This window comes from Amborella trichopoda, chromosome 6 (assembly GCF_054954075.1).
Source record: "Amborella trichopoda isolate Santa Cruz 75 chromosome 6, AtrichopodaSantaCruz75HAP2 v2.0, whole genome shotgun sequence".
Taxonomy (NCBI): Eukaryota; Viridiplantae; Streptophyta; class Magnoliopsida; order Amborellales; family Amborellaceae; genus Amborella; species Amborella trichopoda.
The window spans coordinates 47,412,477-47,432,035 of record NC_142341.1 but is presented as its reverse complement, the minus strand read 5'-3'; the positions used below and the strand labels follow the sequence as shown (position 1 = coordinate 47,432,035).

The following is a 19,559-nucleotide window of genomic DNA, read 5'->3' as shown; positions in this document are numbered from 1 at the left end:
TATGCTCAAGTACTTTGAGTTTTCCAACCGGCTGGCCTAGATCGTCAAGCTCAATCCGTTATCTACAAGTATCATTTGCTTAGTATGATCTTCAAGGGACTACACTCCTACTAAATTTATGTTCCACTATCGTAAATGTTTGTCATTACACACTCATTGCAATGAAACCAAACCACCACTTTCCAATCAATAGCAGGTCTAATAGACCCCACACACGTCAAATTTAAGTAGATCGTTGAAATAGCCTATAGTCAAAATAAACTGGCTCTTGAGCATCAGATCTTAATCCAAAGGCTCACGCGCTTTTCATTTTGCGGTAATATTTGGGACATGCATACATCTAACAAGAAGCGAACTCAATAACAATAAAAATAAAAATATCCTATCAATAAAAATTACCTTGAATGCTCCATAAATTTTCAAAGGCGTTTTGATCATTAATTTTCATGAGAGTTTTTTTTTTTTGGCGACGTGCACCCTAGAAATGAGACGAGATACCCACAAAAATTTCAGCCAAAAAGGTTTTGTAGAAAGAAAATTAAAAATCTAATAATGTTTTAGCATAACATGAATAATCCTAACCATTGATTTAAATCGCGTAGCTGAAAAGTGGGGTCACATATAATTTATATGCCTTGGGGTCATACAAAAAGCTTTCCCCTAACAAAATGCACACCTAGAGTGCTTTGAAAATTAGGCAGGAAATAGCCGAAAAGCAAAGCATTCCATAATACTCTCTCTTTCTGCTGTAGGAGACAAATTTCACACCATGTTTGGTCTTTGAAGGCACAAAAGATTGTAGAATTTATCGCGCAGAAAGAAACTTTTTCCCCTGCTGTCAGTTGCTTTCTTCCATCCACACCATCCGCCATTGACAATGCTTTTCAGGTCTTCACCTCCAGTGTAATGCGGATCCAAAATGAGGAAGGCGCAATCTCCGGTGTGCTCATTGTAGTCGACTCCCAAGAGAGTGTAAGCAAGGACACCGCCACCTAATGCCACCCAACAAAAGAACACAAGTAAAATGTCATATTTTCCCTTAAATTAAATGATTTGACGACTTTGATCAGAAAATGATTTGGTTGTTGGTGAGAAAACCGAGCGAGAACTAGTCTAGCTGTCTTGTTCTCATCTAATGCAAAAAATGTAAAGAGTTGTTGTATCCTACCATGATTCCTAATAATTTAGACAGTCCAAGTAAAACTTCAAATCCTAAATGAAGTGCTCAGCTATTTACAGAAACAAAATAATAGTATATGGTTGTTCCTGTAAACTTTCAAACCTACTTATGAAGTTATGGTACAGTTCACAGAAACAAAATAATAGTATATGGTTGTTCCTGTAAACTTTCAAACCTACTTATGAAGGTATGGTACGGTTCACAGAAAGTAGATATATTTGCCTATGTTGCAGGAAATTAGTACTGTTTTATAGAGCTGTCATAAAGAGGAACAGTATGGTGTTTCTGTTAAGTTTCCAAACATCAGTACCATAAAAGACAACAGGAGATAGAAATGGTAAGAATACTTATTCTGGTACTTACCAATCATAACAGGAGTCCCTTGAGTATGAAAATGCAAAGCCAACTCCCGACACTTCTCAGGAAGCTCTGATCCAGATCTGACATTTATGATCTTGCAACTTACCTAAAAAAAACACATTCACACTTTGAGCAGGCAATTGAACAATGGAGAAGTATATAAAAAGAGATCATTTATTTTTAATACAGGGAGGTCGCAATCACCTTTGTCCATCAGATTTCAAATCGGATAGTTGTAAGTATATCGACTAGACTCCAAATTAAAAAAAAAATGTTCTTGAACTTTGTGACACCCCCCAAGCGATCCAATTTGATATCTAATGGCTAGTACCAATTGTGACCACCTTGTACCAAAAATAAATGGTCTCATAGTATACAATCCATTGAATATTTTCAATAAAGTGATGTGGCATATATCTAGAAACCCAAATTGAGCAAGAAAATGGTTAAAAAGCATAACATTAAACTTTTATAAATCTAAGTCTCTGTAAAATGAAATTAGAAATGGGCAATTGCTTTATTCAAATAATTAGCACTTCTAATAAAAAGTCCATAGAAACTAACTGGCAGGAGATGACATCATGACAAGTTTGATTGGCAATCAAAAGATGTAGAAAGTATTTTGGGGAATGCAATTCCAGGGAAGAAACATAACATTCTTTGCTTTACTTCTTTATATGTTATTCAATATTGACACCTGCACGCGACAGAACCAAATGTACCACATGCAGCTGTATGGAATTGCACTAGTAATCTACAGACATTACTAAACTTAAGAAAAAACTTAAGAAATTTTCATGACTTTAGTTGAACTTCTTTTGGGTTAGGATGAAAAGCTCTAGGATTATGCTCAGGACATTTTAGATAGATGCCATGGGTATTCTGTCATTTAAAATCACAAAGGAGTTTTGGTCAGTTTACATTGAGGCAATTTTGAACCGCCAAAGGGAACTATGCAGATGATACACTTCAGATTGATAAAGCAAACTATGTGATGACTAATTAAATCGAAGGGGACCTATCTTTGACTCCTGTAACTGCAATGAAGGGGCTCTCAAGTTCAGGAGAAAAGGCGGGAAGGACTACATAGCATTGAGGGGTACTCTTTGTTCTGCAAGATTCTTTCCCATGATACAGGCTTAGTTATGTCCTGAATGCAACTTGACATGTCCACATTTCTTTCTCCTCAAACTAATACCCCCATCATTTTATCTGTCTATCCACTAGTCAAACAGGGCAGAGATGATAGTTCACCGTTTGGTCATGCCCCTCTGACAAATGGCAAACTTAATCTTTCTTTTATCTTCTGTTCTGTTACCCAAACCAATCTTTTAAGTAAGAGTGTATACTATGCGTATATTATGCTCCTGCGGGAGCCCAAAAACCATTTAAACCCTCAAACAAATAAGCTACTTAGGAGGATTTTCTTGATTTGAAATTTTGGGATCCACTTCAGAATCATCAGATGAGTTCTTTCTTTTTCAATCAGATCCAGAGTGTATATCAATATTTTTATTTTTATGACAGTCAATAGGTTGAGTAGATCACACCCCAAAATTTTGGTTCCCAAAAATACTACTAGCTATGGATTTCCCTAAGGGAGAAAATGTACATTTTGCTCCAGTGGGAGCATATAATCTTTTCAATTTTAAGGAATACCAAGCCTAAACTGATCAAACGAGTTCACAAGCAACATTATTGCATAATTGATCCTTCCAAAACAATATTAGAACGCAAAATGAACATACAATTAAGACATAAGAGCACCATATCAGTGCAGATCAACAACAACAATTACATATTCATCAGAGAAATTATAATTTGAATACCATCATCCTAGTGTCTCCTTTGTAGTACAATTAAGGGCACATACCCCAAGAAGACTATCCAAAACAAAACTCAGCTCAATAGCTCCAATCCATTCACGAGAACCAACAAATGAGATCTCCTTGTCACCAATTTCTACAAGAGTTTCCTGTATTTTCCTGCACACAGCAACCACTTCAACTATCAACAAGCTGAATCCCCCACGTTCTAATCTGGGGCATCAGTTATTGAGTGGATCTAGAGTTCTATCCGAAGAGAAGCAGATTTGAAACATCGAGGATGCAAATGAATATCACTTAATCCCAAGATAAGTATAGGGAAGCCAGGACAATGTTATTTGTGCTGAAGAATAGAGAGATAATTAATTGCCAGAAGAATTAAAACGTAAACAAGTTATCCTAGATAGACAAGTAAACATGCACCAACCGATGCTGGTGAAATATACCCCCTGTACCTGTGTGATGGAACCTCAATGGAAGTGTAGTGCTGAAGCCTAAACCAAGAAAATATCGTCTGCAGTGAGCGGTAAGCACAACCCCAGCCCTGGAAGATCATGCATAATTAATGTGAGAGATTCCAAATTTACAGATATAGAATGAAGAAGCACATCTTCTAAATTAGATAAAGCAATATTATTCATAACTTTCTTCTGTAAAAGACAGAATATATGATAACCGGCTAACTGCTCCAAATTCACTGGACTAGTTAGACTCAACTGCCTCATAGTAAGGTTCTTCTATGACTAGGAAGAAAAAGACATCCAATGATGAAAACATTTCATTGTTGTCGAGTATTAAATACATTTATTAAACTACAGAGGTGTTACAAAGAAAACTAAACCAGACAATGAGTTGATCTCACATATCAAGCTACAAGGAGAAAGTTAAAAAGAATATTCTTATAGGAATAAAACATTTTCCAATCAGTATGAGAGAAAAAGGATCTGTGAAGACAATGAAATAAAGAAGGAAATAGGGAGAATAATGATAGTTGGACTTATTTATTAGGAAAATTGCAATTAGACTTTGAAGAATACTTTCTACATTGAATGTTGCATTACCTTCCTCGAATAATAAATGCATTTTTCAGGCAAATAATTTATTTATGCATCATCATCAGAGCCTTTTTCTAACTATTTCGGATCTGCTATACGAATCCCGATCTGCCATTTTGCTCTACCAAGGGCCATACCCTGAGTGGGGCCATAAATCGCCATATCCTTTCTCACTACTTCCAATCATGTCCTTTCACTTGAACTAACTCGCACATCTTAACAGGTGTCGTACTGGGTCTGCGTTATACATGACCAGCCCACCTATGTCTACTTTTTCTCAACTTATCACCTATTGGAGCCACACTTAAGTTCTCTTGAATGTATTCATTTTGAATTCTATCCCTTCTTGTCTTGCCACTCATCCATCTCAACATCCCCATCTCAGCTACACTCATCCTATGGGTATGTTGTTTCTTGAATGTCCAACTTTCCACCCCATAAAGCAAAGCTGGTCTCACAATTGTCTTATAGAGCTTCCCTTTCAGCTTCATTGGTATGCGGCAATCACATAAAACTCTAGTTGCACATCTCCACCTCGCCCACCTAGCTCTCTATGTTCCTCTGTCTCTTCCTCTTTCATAAATAATGGCTAAACTATGATTTACATAGTCTGCAGATAATTATGCTCAAATTCAAATCTTTCAATCAGCCTGCCCTAAACTCCATGCTAGCTCAAATCTAGTCAAATTTACAAATATAATTGGTAATGATATCATGAATGGAAAACAAAAATGGTTTATAAAGCACTTAGTGAAGTTTGGGCAAGGAAAGCTTTATCCAAAAAAAAAAGAAAAAGAAAAGAAACTCGGAAGAAGGGGAGATAAGCACATTACATTGTCATCGAAACCATCTTGAAGGTAGTGGTAATATTCATAGGAACCATCAACAAGAGACATCTGTCCTCCAACAACTATAAGAGCAACCAATGCAACAGGATCATCAGAACAGACTGCATCTTTCCATGCATTTCATCTCGTCTGCTCAGTTAAATCATGAATGGTTGAATGCAATCGAAAACTCAATTTATTTTAGATGATTAATTCTACTGTTCAACAAACTAACCTCCGCTACTAGGAATTCCAGTATGAACATCTTTGAGCCGTGCAGAACCTGCCGATGGATCAATGCAGTCATGACCATGTTCAGAGTACACATAAATCCACCATGTGGCCATTAAATTTAATACTAGTAGAAGGGCCACATCAGGACCAATTCCACAATGACGAGAATCTATAGGAGGATACTGTGCATGCATTGGGACATTCCCATGCCCAACAGGACAGAAAACTGTTGTTTATCTGGGCTCCCCTGAGAATTTGAATGGGTGAAATACCTTTCGTTAATCCATTCTTCCCTGTGCGGCTCTCGAGGAAGAAGTTAAGGGAATTTGCAACTCTTAACAAAGGACGATCCAAGGGTAACCCAAGTCTTGAATGTAGCAATCTTCTGATCTCAACTGTATACATAAGGTTTTATGTAAGTACAATGTAATTTGGGTAAAGTATGGATCTTAAAATAAGGCAAACAGAAATACTTTAGCACCTTTTTAGTTTTGTTGCTTGTACTACAATTTTATAAATCAGCAAAAAAAAAGTTTATGAAGGAAAAGCATTAAGATGATTGCGCTTGAAGCATCTCCCTACCAGTGAAAAACAATAATAAAATATGAGAAACATACTTGCAAGAAAAACAAACATTTGGAAAGTATGATGTTTAAATGGCATACAACACATATCCAAGTAAAACTCCATGGGCAAAACAAGTGTAAGGACAGTTTTATCAGTTTCAATGGTTTTCTTTTAATCAGTAATCAGCTAACTGGTTCAGTTTCATAATCAATGGTGCGGGCAGACATATACAACAGAATGCAGGTTTTCCATTATAAAAACAAATCACAGGGCTTCATGGTCAACTAATTGACCAAGCAATCGTGAAAACTTTCCATCTAACTGAAATTTCAGAAGTTGCATAAAAAAAAATACACAAAAATTGCAGTGAGTACCACAATAGCTTTGGAGAAATGTTGCAGAAATTAAATCAAAGGATGTAGGTATATGATTGTTGATTGAAGTTCACACCATTCATTGGTGATACAACTGACAATAACAGTACTTTAGGATCTGTGAAAAAGATGGAAAAATGCTTCTAAACACCTCGAGATTATAAGAAGTGTAGAAAGTCAGCAAGAGTTAAACATAATCACCATTACTTTATAATGGCTGTTATTAGAGAAGACTATCAAATATAGTAAAGCTAATCAGCTAATGCAAACGAAATAAGATGGAATTGATGTAATAAGGGAAAAGTTAGTGAGGACTACGTGATTCCCTGCCCCTTGTGTTTCCTCACCCAAATGTGTATTTCTTATTCCAATATACTATGATAGATGAGAGATGATAAAACCTACCTCTACCACCAGATGCACTTAATATGATTTATGCACAACAATTCATGTACAAATTACAATAAAATTTGAGTAGAATTCTTTAAAAGAAAAACTCAGATTCGTCAAAGGATCTTGAAAGGCATGGATAGATAAACCTCCTATTGATCATTATAGAAAACTAAACATACTTACACATGTTCTTATCTTTATGCATGCTGAAACTGAAAGTCTAGTAAAGTAAATCCCATACATTGGAATACCTAGTTTCATCTCTGTCTCCCCATAACTGAGTTCATATAAAGCAGTCACTGGATGCAGAATGCCTGGGGGGAGGAAATGATTTGGACATAACTGCAGCAACTCAAAGAACACTATAAGTTAGACGGAGATGGATAGTTCATAATATGACGGGGTCACTCTGCTTTTGACCATCAAACAATGGGCAACTTTCTTATCCAAATATTTATGAACTAAAATCAGCACTACTTTATCTTGAGATCTTGAATAGAAGATCTCAAAATTTACATCATTTAGTCAATTCAGTAAACATTTAAAAAGATAAATCACACCATACACACTTGAAAGCAGATACATGAAACTAAACCAAGGTTGATTGATGTATAAGTTGTGGAAATGACTAAATTCAGAATAAAAATCAGGCTCCTTCAGAACCATGCATAACCTGGTTGTTAAAAGCATATCTACAGCATCGGAAGACAAATTCAATGTTCAAAATGTCTAACTACTCAAAAAAAAAAAAAAAAAAATCTACAGCATTGAAAGAATTTGTAACTACTGGTTGTAGTTAAGCTAAAAAAAAATTCTATGTGATGCTAAAAAAAAAAATTCCATGTGAAGCTACTGGTTGTAGAATCTTTCGATGCTGTAGATATACTTATAAATAACTAATTAAATGTAGATATAACTACTCAAAAAAAAAAAAAAAAATCCATGTGATGCTAACAAATTAAATGTTCAACATGTTTTTCCTTCTAATTGTTGAGGTATCAACAAATGGCATTAAAAGATCTTTAAATTTTCCTATTGATTAAGTCGTTAGCAGATATTATTAGAATTAACGGCCTCGATATAATTCATCCCAAACTAGGACATCAGATTTGCATAGATCCCCTTGATTTATCTAAAAGGAAAATAAAGAATAAAGAAAAACCTCCCAAATCAAAGAATTTGTAATTTTGCTGGATCAGATAATGTTCTACTAAGCACTCTCAAACAGTGCTTCTTGACTCACCTGAGTCCACTCAGACTCCAGCGAGCAACTCAGCCTTGCCTTAGTGACTCAAATAATGTTCAATTCGTTTTTAGGTCAGATAATGTTCAACACGTTTTCTCTTTTTTAAAATTTTTCTGAAATATTCAAGGCATAATTTTTTCAATAATCAATCTGTAATATTTTTTTTCATCTTCTTTGGTCTTCTAATGATTTCTATTAACTCTTTGAACTTTTTCTGATTTTTAACTATTTTTTAGAGATTTTTTACCTTATATTTTTTTACTTTTGACATTTTTTTTGGGCTTTGCATAACTGCCGAGTTATTCACACCTCAGTCAAGGACCGAATACCTTGGCCAAGACAATCTTCAAATCATTGTGCTCAAAGGTAGACACTAGGATGAAAGATTCTACAACCAGTAGCTTCCGGTTTCCATCAACTTCTAGTTATCCACTACTACTAGGTACAGAGCAATGCAGTCACCAGACTGCCAGTTCAGTTTGGTGCACAGGTGCAAATTAAATTCTATTTAGCCTTGCAAGTCCAGAACCATCCTGAAGCAGCCTGATCCAATTGCCTTTTCTTTTTGATTGACTTAATCATATTGATATATAAAAAATGTCTATGCACTCCCTCTTTAGGCAGTGAATTGGCTAACCATTTGACTCTCTCCAGGTATGCACAAAATATACTTGAAAATCCAAATTTTGTCAAAAAATTCATCAAAATAGCCAGTGAATATCCATGATTAAGAGATTATCTCTTCATCCATGCAATAACATTTAAACTCATATTCAATAATTACCATAGTCCACCTTGGGTTCAAAAGGCAAATTCCTGAAAGCAAGGCCAGAGAGTCAGCTTCATTAGAGTCAGTTGACCCAGCTTGCTGCAAAAAAATGAGTAATACTCTACCACTTTGTCCTTGGAAAACTCCCCCACACAACTGGGCCTGGGTTTTCTGCCCAATCCAATTATTTTTTACCTTTTGGTACCATAATTTTAGGGAAATCTATCAAAATACATCTAAGTGATCAACTAGTTAACATTTTACCCATTTTCGACTATTCCAATTCATGATCATGTGTATTTTGATGGGTTTTTCTATATTGAATGAAAAGAAATGAGTAAAATGTTTAATAGTTAATCTCTTAGGTGCATTTTGATAAATTTCCCATAATTTTATTTATATTCTTGATAGTTACAATGACTTTCCTACTCGGACCAGCATTAGCTGAAACTCCCATTTTTCCTAGTTTTGTTATATGTCTACTTTTAAAATAACCAGTTGAAATGGATGGTACCAGCAGTTCCAGTTTTGTGAACCTGGACCTATTAAGTTTTGATTCAGACTTGTCCAGTAATATGGACTGTAGCTCACGACCAGATCTTCCTGAACATATATGAAGCATACAGAGTATTCATACCATTTTAAGGGAGACAGTCACAAGACTGCTCATACCTGAGGCTGGCGTGCCATTAAGCAGGGTAAGATGGCTGTCTTCATTGTGGTTAATTGGTCAATTAATGCTGGAACAACCAACAATGAGACTGCAGAAGTCACAGGGAAATCTTTCGAAGAATAACAGAGGGCATCCAGATTGAAACTAGCATGTACTAGCCTTGTGGGTTCCATTACTGAAAAAATAATGCCATCGTGAACTTGTCATCTGTAAGAAAATATGGGTTTCACAAGATATATCCATTGTGCTGATAAACAATAAGAAACAGACATTCACTTTTTCTCGATAATTTGTTCAAAAAATAAATAAAATAAAAAATAAGTCACATTCATGATTGAGTAAATACCAGGAAAATAATCTGCTGTAGGTGCACAAGAAGGGGGAGTATTCCTTGAACAATTGAGGAAAACGGTTACTTTGATTGGATCGGTAATCTGCCAACAGTGGAAATATACAGTGAGAGTCATCTTTATTACCCATGACACAGATAGCTCGAGTGTTTTATAACTCGACGATTCCTACACAAGCCTGGGCAAATCACTCGGAACCAGCAGGTTGCTGGGTCCAAGTGATAAATCCAGGTATCTGGCTTAGTCATGCAGGTTCCCAAGGTTCTCCTTTGTTTTTTTAAGACCCGCCCAAGTCGGACTGCGACTCAGCCGAGTTTGACTGTCTGACTTGGAACCAGGCCCTTGCCAGGTTCCAGGGTCACCTCCGAGTTTAAAAACACTGATCAACACAAACTATCCAACACAGGAATTAGAAGCTTGTGCAAATATGCTTTAGACTTCAAAATGGACCATCCTCGTACAATTTCCATATAGTTATTTTATAATATCACAACTGTCAATCAGATGGGAACAATCAAATGGTAAGTCTGTCCACTCAATTTCACGATACAGACAATACTACTACTGCTTAATATTGATAATTATAAACTATATGTGGAATTACAGTTAAACCAGTATTACTCCTCTAGGTTGTCAAATTCTTTTTGCTATGCTACAGAGGCCAAAGACTTAGAATTCAGATTCTGTGTGAAAATGAAGTAGAATTTAAATTTAAGAGGCCAAATCTTTGGGACTCTTTGGCCAAAGAGAAACTGATTTTGCCAAAGAGCCAAAATAGGTGTTCTTTGGCCAAAGCAAACTATACTCAAAGTCCTAATTAATTTTGGCAGTTTTTGGCTGTTTGCCTTGTTCATCAAAACCTTAGGGTAAAGCTTGCCCCTAAGGTTTTTTCCTTGTTTTCTTTTTTTTTGGAAGAAAAGGTGACTCTTGCCCTTAGGTGGGGGGCAATACAGGGCATGGGTATAGGGCACAACTCACTATTTCATGTAAAGAAGAATATTTTTCAGTTTTTACCTGATTGACACTTACCAACCGAAATAACGTTCAATTAAGAAGGAAAAAAAAATTAGCTCTAATAACTGTATGAAATTTGTTAGAAAAAGGCTCTAATGATGATGGACTGTACTAAATTTACACTACGGTAATAAAATTACAAGAAATACCCCTGAACAAGACATTTAGTGACAGCCTCAGATCCTGTGTGTATTAAAGATTTTAGAGATGAGTTTGATTTTGCTGTAATCTTTATTAACATCATTTATCAGCAGGAATCACTTTCACTCTACCATATTGAAAATAGTATTTAATTAGCACCAAATTACTTAAAACTGAATCCAATATTAAAAGTTGCTTCTACTTTAAATAGGATGATGAATATCGAAGGTTGTGATATATTTAATTTTTGTTAATAGTAAGAGGATGAATATTTTAATTTATTACGTTTTTAAATTTTGGAAAAATATTACAAAATCAATAAGAGAGTCAAAATATCCCAATTAATATTGGAGGGTTTACTTTCAATTTTTATTTCACTCAAGTACCTCAAAAAATATCAAAAAAAATTGCCAAAACTGTCTCTATTCAGGGTTAGCAAACCTGAACAGCAACAGAATTTTAGTAATTCCCACCTAAAAGGCCTCAACAAAATGACAGAAGTACCCCTGTGTATTTAGGGTGGGTCAAAATTATGGAAACCGTATGCTTGTTCAGGGTTCCCAACATTGAAAGGGCAATTTGTGCATGTTTTAAGATATTTTTAAGGAGTTACCCGAGTGAAAGAAAAATAAAAAAGTAAACCCTCTATTGTTAATTGTGATCGATTGACCCCTTTAGTGATTTTGTAAGGGTATTTTTACCCTTTAAATGGTATTTCCACTTCAATTTAAAATTTTCACATTTGTCAAAAAAATTTGTGCACACCTTTTTAAAATTTGAGATTTACATATGGACCTAAAATAAGATCAATAGTAAAAGCCAGCCCATATTTTGGGTCACCTTACCCTACGGTCCTAAATTTTCATTTTTTTATTTCTATTTTCCCCCCGATTCGAAAGTCCACTTTCAAACCTCCATAAACACAAAAAATTAAGCATTTGGGGTTTCAAAAGACCAACTTTGAAACCGCCCAAAATACAAAAAAAAAATGTGTTTGGGCGGTTCAAAAGTCCAACTTTCGAACCATCCAAAACACAAAAAGAAAAAAAAGTATTTGGGCAGTTCAAAAGTCCAACTTTCGAACGGCCAAACACTTGACGTTTTCTTTTTTTATTTTTGTATGTGTTTTGGAATATTCGAAAGATTGGATTTTCAAACTACACAAACAAATTAGTTTTTTGTATTTTGGGCAGTTCAAAAGTTGGACTTTCAAACTGCCAAAATGCTTTTTTTTTCCTTTTCTTCTGTGGTTTGGATCGTTTGAACCTTCAAACAAGGGGATAAAATGAAAATAAATAAAAAATACGTAAAAATTTCAGACCTCACCAGAAATGACCCCAAATACTTATAATATCGCATCTTATTTGGGTCCCTACATAAATTTCCCCATAGTTTGTATCTCACAAGGAAAGTTGGTGGAGGAGAGGAACAACTTTGTTTGCTCAAATGGAGAAATCATTCATCTCCACAGGCCATCAATGAGGCAGACAGTGGAAACTGCATGTTGTACAGCATAAAATCCAATAAAAAAATTGGTGTCATCTAATTTGCCATTAAGTACAGGATTCTTGGTAATTGATAACAAGCTAAATGATGTCTAGGTGAGCTTTGATGCAACACATATCAGCAGATGATGAGTTTTGAGTTATTAAAATCATAATTACAATTGCAGAACTAAAATCTTCACACTTTCCCAATAAACCTAATACAAATTTTGGAGTTATGAAGAACATAATTATCATATCGCATAAAGTTTTCCATGGAATTTTGTGAGTACCTGAAACACTAAAAGTTCTGAAATTCACACACCCACTTACCTTTGTTATGATCTAAAACTTTAGCACATTCTTATGTTAAAATATTTCTGCTCACCTCCCTGGCAGTTGATAACAATTGATTGCTGGAAGAAAAATATGAACAGAAGAGATTGTCTGCACCATCAAAACCTTTAATAGGCTTGAGATTTGAGTATCCACTCATGATATCTGATTCAGTACATAAAACAATGGGTTGGCATTCTTCTAATGTTTGCTTTGCACCTTCTACAACATATGTCATCTGGGGTGTGTTAAATCTAGCAGTTGTCTCGTCGATTAGAGAGGTAAACAACCCCTCTACATCTGCTGAACAATAACATGAGGTAAATGTCATCATCCAACTGAGAAATCATGAATCCTGAAGCATAAATAATTTATTTTTCCTTTCTTTCTAACCATTGTATTAATCATGTGGATCTTAGGAAACCGTGGCTACTCGCCTCATTTGAATAAGTTAGAATATTTCAAATTAGATTTGGGGGTTAGTCAATGGGGTAGTTTCTCATTTGAATTAGTTTATTAACCTTTTGTATTGGGGTAAGTTATTGTATGGGATTTGGGGATGGGTTGATTGGAAAGTGTTGTATAAATGAAAGTTTCAATAATTAAAGGATAGAGAGAACCATTTTCCTTAACACTGTGCATTGCACAAGGAGGAAGATTCCCCCTTGAAGAGGATCAAACTTTCTACGTACGATCTTGCCTAGCTGAGACTGGAAATCAACAAGAAGGTAAGATCATGAATAAATTGACAAGAAAGTTAAGATGAAATTGTAATTATGTCCATAAAGACAATCCCTTAAAGAAAAACTCATCAAGGCTAATTACTTTCCTCTCTTGATATCTCTCAGATTCCAATAAATTTGTGGTTTGAATATAGCATCCATATCTATCACAAAGCAGACCAATATTAGGAAGTGACTGTTGCTACTTAAAGTTAATTTATTTATAAGGTTGCAACCATAAAAAGTTGTTTGGATGTTGGAAAACCCTCTAATTGATCATCTTGACATCGAGATGTATGACTATGAAAAGAAAAAGATTTTGAGACCATGAAATAGTGTATCTTGCAACACATTATCTAGACCGTTCATTTTCAAGATTTTCATGTGTTTATAGATCTACTTGATTTAAACCATTTTTAGAGTTTAAAATTTTATAATTAGAGACGAAAATAGATTCTCAAACCATCCTAAATAATTTTTAATATCAAATTAAATTTACAATAAAATTTAGCGGTGCACCTTAATTGGATTGTTTACAGGTTGCAACCTTATGCAAACCATACCCATTTATTTATGAAGTTGCAGATTTTTAGGACTCTAAAGTATACGATCACTCACAAAAACGTTTGCAAAGATAGCCAAAGACAAATACCACTAAAAGAAATAAAATAAGAAAGTTGCTGGACCACAACAAAAACAAATCATAGATGTAAACCATCATACCTGATGGTCTATTTGTAGGAAGATACACTGGAAGCCTGATTGAAAGTTCACATCTAAGTAGACATCCTCTTTCCCATAAATACTTTTCGGGATTTTCTTCACATAAAACAGAGTCAAATGCTTCAGGTTTTGTATCGCTTCCAGATCCAAAGAAAAAATATTGGACTTTGCCATTGTTTAAATCATAAGCTGCTCCTATAACACCAGCGTTTTCATGATCTCGATTAAGCCATTTTGTCATATTACAAGCAGCGTTTGCTGCCTTAGAAGCATTTTCTAAAGGATCTCCATCGCCAATAACTAATGCACCAATTATATCAAACCCCCTCAGTAACAATGTCCTCATATCATCTGGTTTATGAATCAACAGTGACGCAGTAAGTGAGAAACTAGTCAATGGACACTATAGCTTCCAAAATTTAAATAGTCCAAAACAAATTGCAGCCAAGGCAGAGCAAGAGAGTGCTTCTTGTCTGATTAATGAGAAATTCACATAAACAGGTTAAAATATAAGAATAGAAATTACTATTTTTTGGAGAAAAATGAGAGCCATTAGAAGCACCTCAAGTCTCGCCATTCACCAAATTCCCATAAATATTCTTCCATTTACAACTGATTACAGCTAAAATTAATAAGCATGACCAAATTTGATTTAAAGCCATAAAAAAATGCAAGTTCAAAAAAAAAAAACGAAAAATAACTCTCTCACACTGATTTCATTGGAATCTTTTATCTTTTAGCAAAAACTTGTGAGAGAAGGGAATTCATATAAAAAAATCTGTAATTTACATGATTCAAAACAAACACTAGGAGAATGACTACTTTTTTTTTCCCTTTTTTTTTCGACGAGTTAAAGTCATTACAGCTGAAACAAACAATGGAAGAGAGAGAAAAAGAGAGACCTGCTTCAGCTGCATAATCGGAAGAAAACGGATCGCCATGAGTGTGTATACATCTGAAAGAAGAGACGACAGTGAAGGGCATGAAAGGGGAACCGATCAGCCATTGCAAGCCAGGCTCCCTTGAAAAAATAATTCTAGGGCACAAGATCCTAACGCTCTTCCCCTCCATTCCCATGCCTTTCCTTGCAATTATGAGCAGACGCCATTGCATAAATAAGCAGTAGCGCGTGCAGCGCACCACGGGAGCATACTGTCCGCTTACTTATATGTCTATAGGGAAATTTATCGTATACCAATTTATCTTGGAAAATAAATTATACAAAGTATCTACTTTATTGGAATGGGGCTGGGGTTGTGGTATGGCTCCAGGTTTATACCTCCATTTTGATTCGATTTAAAAATTAATTATTTCAAAAACAAGTAAGAATCCACGTTAAATTAATAGAAGAAAAAAAGATGGACGCTCTACTGCAGAAGTAAGCATATGTCAAAAACTCATCGGAAAAAGTTATCTCTAAAAACATCCTCCAATTGATTATCTCGACTTCTAAATATTATGAAGTTAAAAAAAAATTATTAAGTTTTAAAAAATAGTACATTTTATAATTTATTGTTTAAACCAATGGTTTAAAAACCGGATCGGTGACCCGGATCGGGCTTTTCAAAAATCGATCCGGATCGGCGAATCGGCGATCCGGATCGGCGAATCGGCGATCCGGATCAGAATCGGGTGAATCGGTCAAAATAAAGCTTCAAAAAAATCCGAAAAAATTATTAAAATTCATTATAAATATTAGTTTTTAGGAATTCAATAAAAAATGAGGGTACTCCATTAAGAATTTTCATGTTTTTGAATGAATATGCGAATATTGATATGTTCTTTCCCTGCATGAACCGCCATTCAGCATTTAATTTACAGTATTTCGTGCTCATCCCTACACTGTTGCTGTTGGGACTCGATATGTGAATAATATGGCTGGGATAGGGTGGCCTCAGAATCATCATCTCTCTCGTTTTCTCTTTGAATAATATGGATTAAAAAAAAAAAAAACAAATTTTCAAAAAAATCGATCATGGATTAAAAAAAAAATCACAAATTTTCAAAAAATTCTATCATGGATTACAAAAAAAAATTCGATCATGGATTAAACAAAAAAAATCACAAATTTTCAAAAAATTCAATCATGGATTACATAAAATTCGATCATGGATTACATAAAATTCGATCATGGATTACAAAAAAAAACAAACAAAAAAAACAAAAAATTCAATCGTGGATTACAAAAAAAGAAAAAAATAGTTCGATCATGGATTACAAAAAATTCAATCATGGATTACAAAAAACTCTATCATGGGTTACAAAAAAAGCAAAAAACAAAAAATTCAATCATGGATTAAAAAAAAACAAACAAACATTTCGATCATGGATTACAAAAAAAAAACAAACATTTCGATCATGTATTACAAAACATTTGATCATGGATTACAAAAAATTCTATCATGGGTTACAAAAAAAAAAAAAAAAACAAAAAAATCGATCATGGATTACAAGAAAAGAAAACAAACATTTCGATCATGGATTACAAAAAATTCTATTATGGGTTACAAAAAACCAAAAAATTCGATCATGGATTACAAAAAAATCTATCATGGATTAAAAAAAAAAAAAAAAAAAAAAAAAAAAAAAAAAAAAAAAAAAAAAAAAATTCCGTACGGAATCGCCGATTCACTGTTCGGACTCGCCCGATTCCGTACAGTGAATCGGCGATTCAGTGTACAGAATCGTCCGGTTCTCTCTAGAACCGGACGATTTCCGATTTTTGGGCGATCCGGTTCCTTTTTCACTATTTCCGAGTCGAACCGGGCAAGTCCGGTTCAACTTGGCGTTTTTTAAAACGCTGGTTTAAACGGTTCATTTTCTCATAATTTTCAATTATCCATAGGTCTGCTAGATTATTATTATTTTTTACATTTAAATTTTATAATTAACGATAAAAATAAATTTTCAAACCATCACAAGAATTTATAGCATTGAAACAACATCTATCAGCATCATTTGAAGGTGTGCTTTACTTGAATGTTTAAGGCCTCATTCATCTTCAGCTAAAACATAAATAGATCTCATCACCGTCCCATGAAAAATCCAACGGCTAAAAAGTGTGGTTGCTCTGCTACCAAGTTTCCCAATATTGCTAACCGCTTGATGTTTAAAACCGGCGACGGATCAAGAATCAGTTTATTTCCATTGAAAATATAAAATGGTAAACGACACTCCGACTACCTATATATCTGTAATCTGTTTTCTTACCCCATTTCTCCTTCTACACCAAAAACATTCTTGCTTTCAAATGTATCATGATCATGTTTATATTAGTAGTGAGCGATACCCAAAATTGTCGAGCTGACGAGGAACTGGTTAGAGACTTGTACGGCATCCCCTAGAATGTTAGTCACCTTTTTTTTCTTTTACTACATTATTATTTTGAAAACGAAAGGTTAGAGTTCGTATAAGGTTGAAACCTTGTATGTAAAAATAAGGTTATTATTCGCCATACTGTTTTATTTTAGTTAGACGATGTATATATGATACATCTATTAAGATTATGTGGATTACTGCAATCTTACTTCTAAAATAAAATTCACAGCCTTATATAAATAAGTAATGATTATTTTCTCGTTCTTGCCAAATCGTATCATCAATTTCTCATCAATCTAATGCAGGCGTAAACAAAGTTTTCAGGAAAACTGTTTCATACCCTTCTCATCATTACCAACCACGAAAACTTCACAGTGAAATACTATATCAAGAAGTTAACATTGGGATAGTATATGCAATTCTTCTTTTGTGCATACCTTTAAAAAAAGGGCCTTTTCTCCGTGTTAACACAATCCTCATTATTACCCACGAAATTTGAAATAATATGGAAGCATTAGTTTTTTCCAAACTTTTATATCCAAATAGTATCGTTGCACTTTCCGTAAAAAACAAAACGGTATCCTTAGGTTTTGTGTTTTGACCGAACGAGTACATGGACATTATATTCCTATGTGTGTACGAAATCCTATAGGCTTAAAAAATGCGGCTGAATCCGCCTCTTTTATCACGCAAGCAATGTCAGCAAGATCTAGAAAAGGGTGCGGTTTGGATGGAGCCGAGGCTCGAGCCCGCTTCCAAATAGTATTGAGAAATTTGGTTTTACGCGGGAAAGTTTTGTGATAGCTTTAAATTATATTTTCATCTTTAGTTATAAAATTTAAAATTTTAAAAATAGTATGGATCGTTAAGATCTATAAAAAATTAAAAATCTTAAAAATTAACAGTCGAAAAATACGTTACAAGATGCACCATTTTCAAAACTTGAAATTCAATTTTTTTCTCATATCCATACATCTTAATGTTGAAATGATCAATTTGATGATATTCGGGCATCTAAATAACCTCTTGTAGTGAATGTTTTGAAGTAGGCTCTAATTTGATTGTTTAGAGCCTAGGCTCTATATAAACTTTTCCCTTTAGAAAAAGAGTTTCTTTTTTTTTTTAAATAATGATGAGACGCTTTGCCAGTAAATTTTTCAAGGGAAATATATCCAAGCACACCTATTTTTTTAACTATTTAAAGGCTAACATTTTTCCAACTATTCCAGCGCATGATCATGTATTTTGATTTAAATTTAAATAAAAAGACGGGTAAAAATGTTAACTTGTTAATCACTTCTATGTATCTTGATAAATTTTCTATTTTTTAATTTGCTTGCAAACATTTTTAGAAATCAGATTTGTGCATAAATACATACTCATAAGAAAATACAAGGACCTTCAAGTTCACCTATTAAGGTCCCTTATTTTAAAAAGGAAAATAGACATAAATCCAATTTAAAAAAAAAGTTCCGGCGCTCAAAAATCTTTGAATTCATCATCTCAATTACAAGATGTATGAATATATTTTCAAGATTTTTTAAGTTTTTATAGATCTTCTTGAATTGCACCATTTTTAGAAGTTTAAATTTTATAATTAGATTTAAACTCAGATTTTCAAGCCATCATAGAGTTTTCGACATCGAAACTATATCTTTCGATTAGAGATGCATTATAATTATATATTAGAGTAGTAGAATAAAGTGGGCACCTTATGCAAGCCTCGCCCTTTCAAGAAAAATGTGAACATTTTAAGCAATAAATTTAACATGAATCATATTTAAAAAATTTACATTACTCTTCACCCTTCAGACATAGAGAGACATTGATGTCTCCAATTTGGTGCAAACAATGTAGCCAAAGCTCTAAAAGTTTTCCTGCAAACTATTAACATTTGGCTACATTAAAAGCAAAATGCATTTCAAAATACCGGTTAGAACAACCAAACCAAATAATGTATGCAATAA

The 19,559-nt window shown here is 34.2% G+C and overlaps 1 protein-coding gene across 21 annotated transcripts; it reads right to left on the bottom strand.

Annotated features, from left to right (window-relative positions):
- Positions 1-555: 555 nt before the first annotated feature.
- LOC18441973 (Peptidase C78, ubiquitin fold modifier-specific peptidase 1/ 2) lies at positions 556-15,361 on the bottom strand. 21 transcript variants are annotated; one of them, XR_016056950.1, is made up of 15 exons: positions 15,177-15,361; positions 14,275-14,625; positions 12,882-13,132; positions 9,851-9,938; positions 9,504-9,679; positions 8,847-8,930; positions 7,068-7,158; positions 5,755-5,877; positions 5,484-5,531; positions 5,255-5,331; positions 3,822-3,910; positions 3,414-3,525; positions 1,745-1,884; positions 1,544-1,646; positions 556-992 (listed from the first exon to the last, which is right to left on the bottom strand). XR_016056950.1 is itself a non-coding variant. In XM_088868879.1 (14 exons), exons 5-14 carry the CDS (start codon positions 9,675-9,677, stop codon positions 763-765), a joined length of 1,131 nt encoding a protein of 376 aa, XP_088725005.1. In that variant the 5' UTR covers positions 9,678-9,711; positions 9,851-9,938; positions 12,882-13,132; positions 14,275-14,625; positions 15,177-15,361; the 3' UTR covers positions 556-762. The 21 variants fall into 21 exon arrangements, 12 of the variants coding, with proteins under 12 accessions (XP_088725005.1, XP_088725000.1, XP_088725004.1 ...); XR_016056954.1 differs by lacking the exon at positions 1,745-1,884 and having other exon boundaries at positions 7,058-7,158; XR_016056957.1 differs by lacking the exon at positions 8,847-8,930 and having other exon boundaries at positions 7,058-7,158.
- Between the last annotated feature and the right edge of the window lie 4,198 nt (positions 15,362-19,559).

Coding starts and splice junctions, on each gene's coding strand:
- LOC18441973 (XM_088868874.1), bottom strand. CDS start 15,351: ATGGGAATGGAGGGGAAGAGCGTTAGGATCTTGTGCCCTAGAATTATT. Junction 5,332..5,483: donor TGGAATTCCTAGTAGCGGAG/GTTAGTTTGTTG, acceptor TTGCTCTTATAG/TTGTTGGAGGACAGATGTCT. Junction 3,526..3,821: donor ATTGAGGTTCCATCACACAG/GTACAGGGGGTA, acceptor TGCTGTGTGCAG/GAAAATACAGGAAACTCTTG.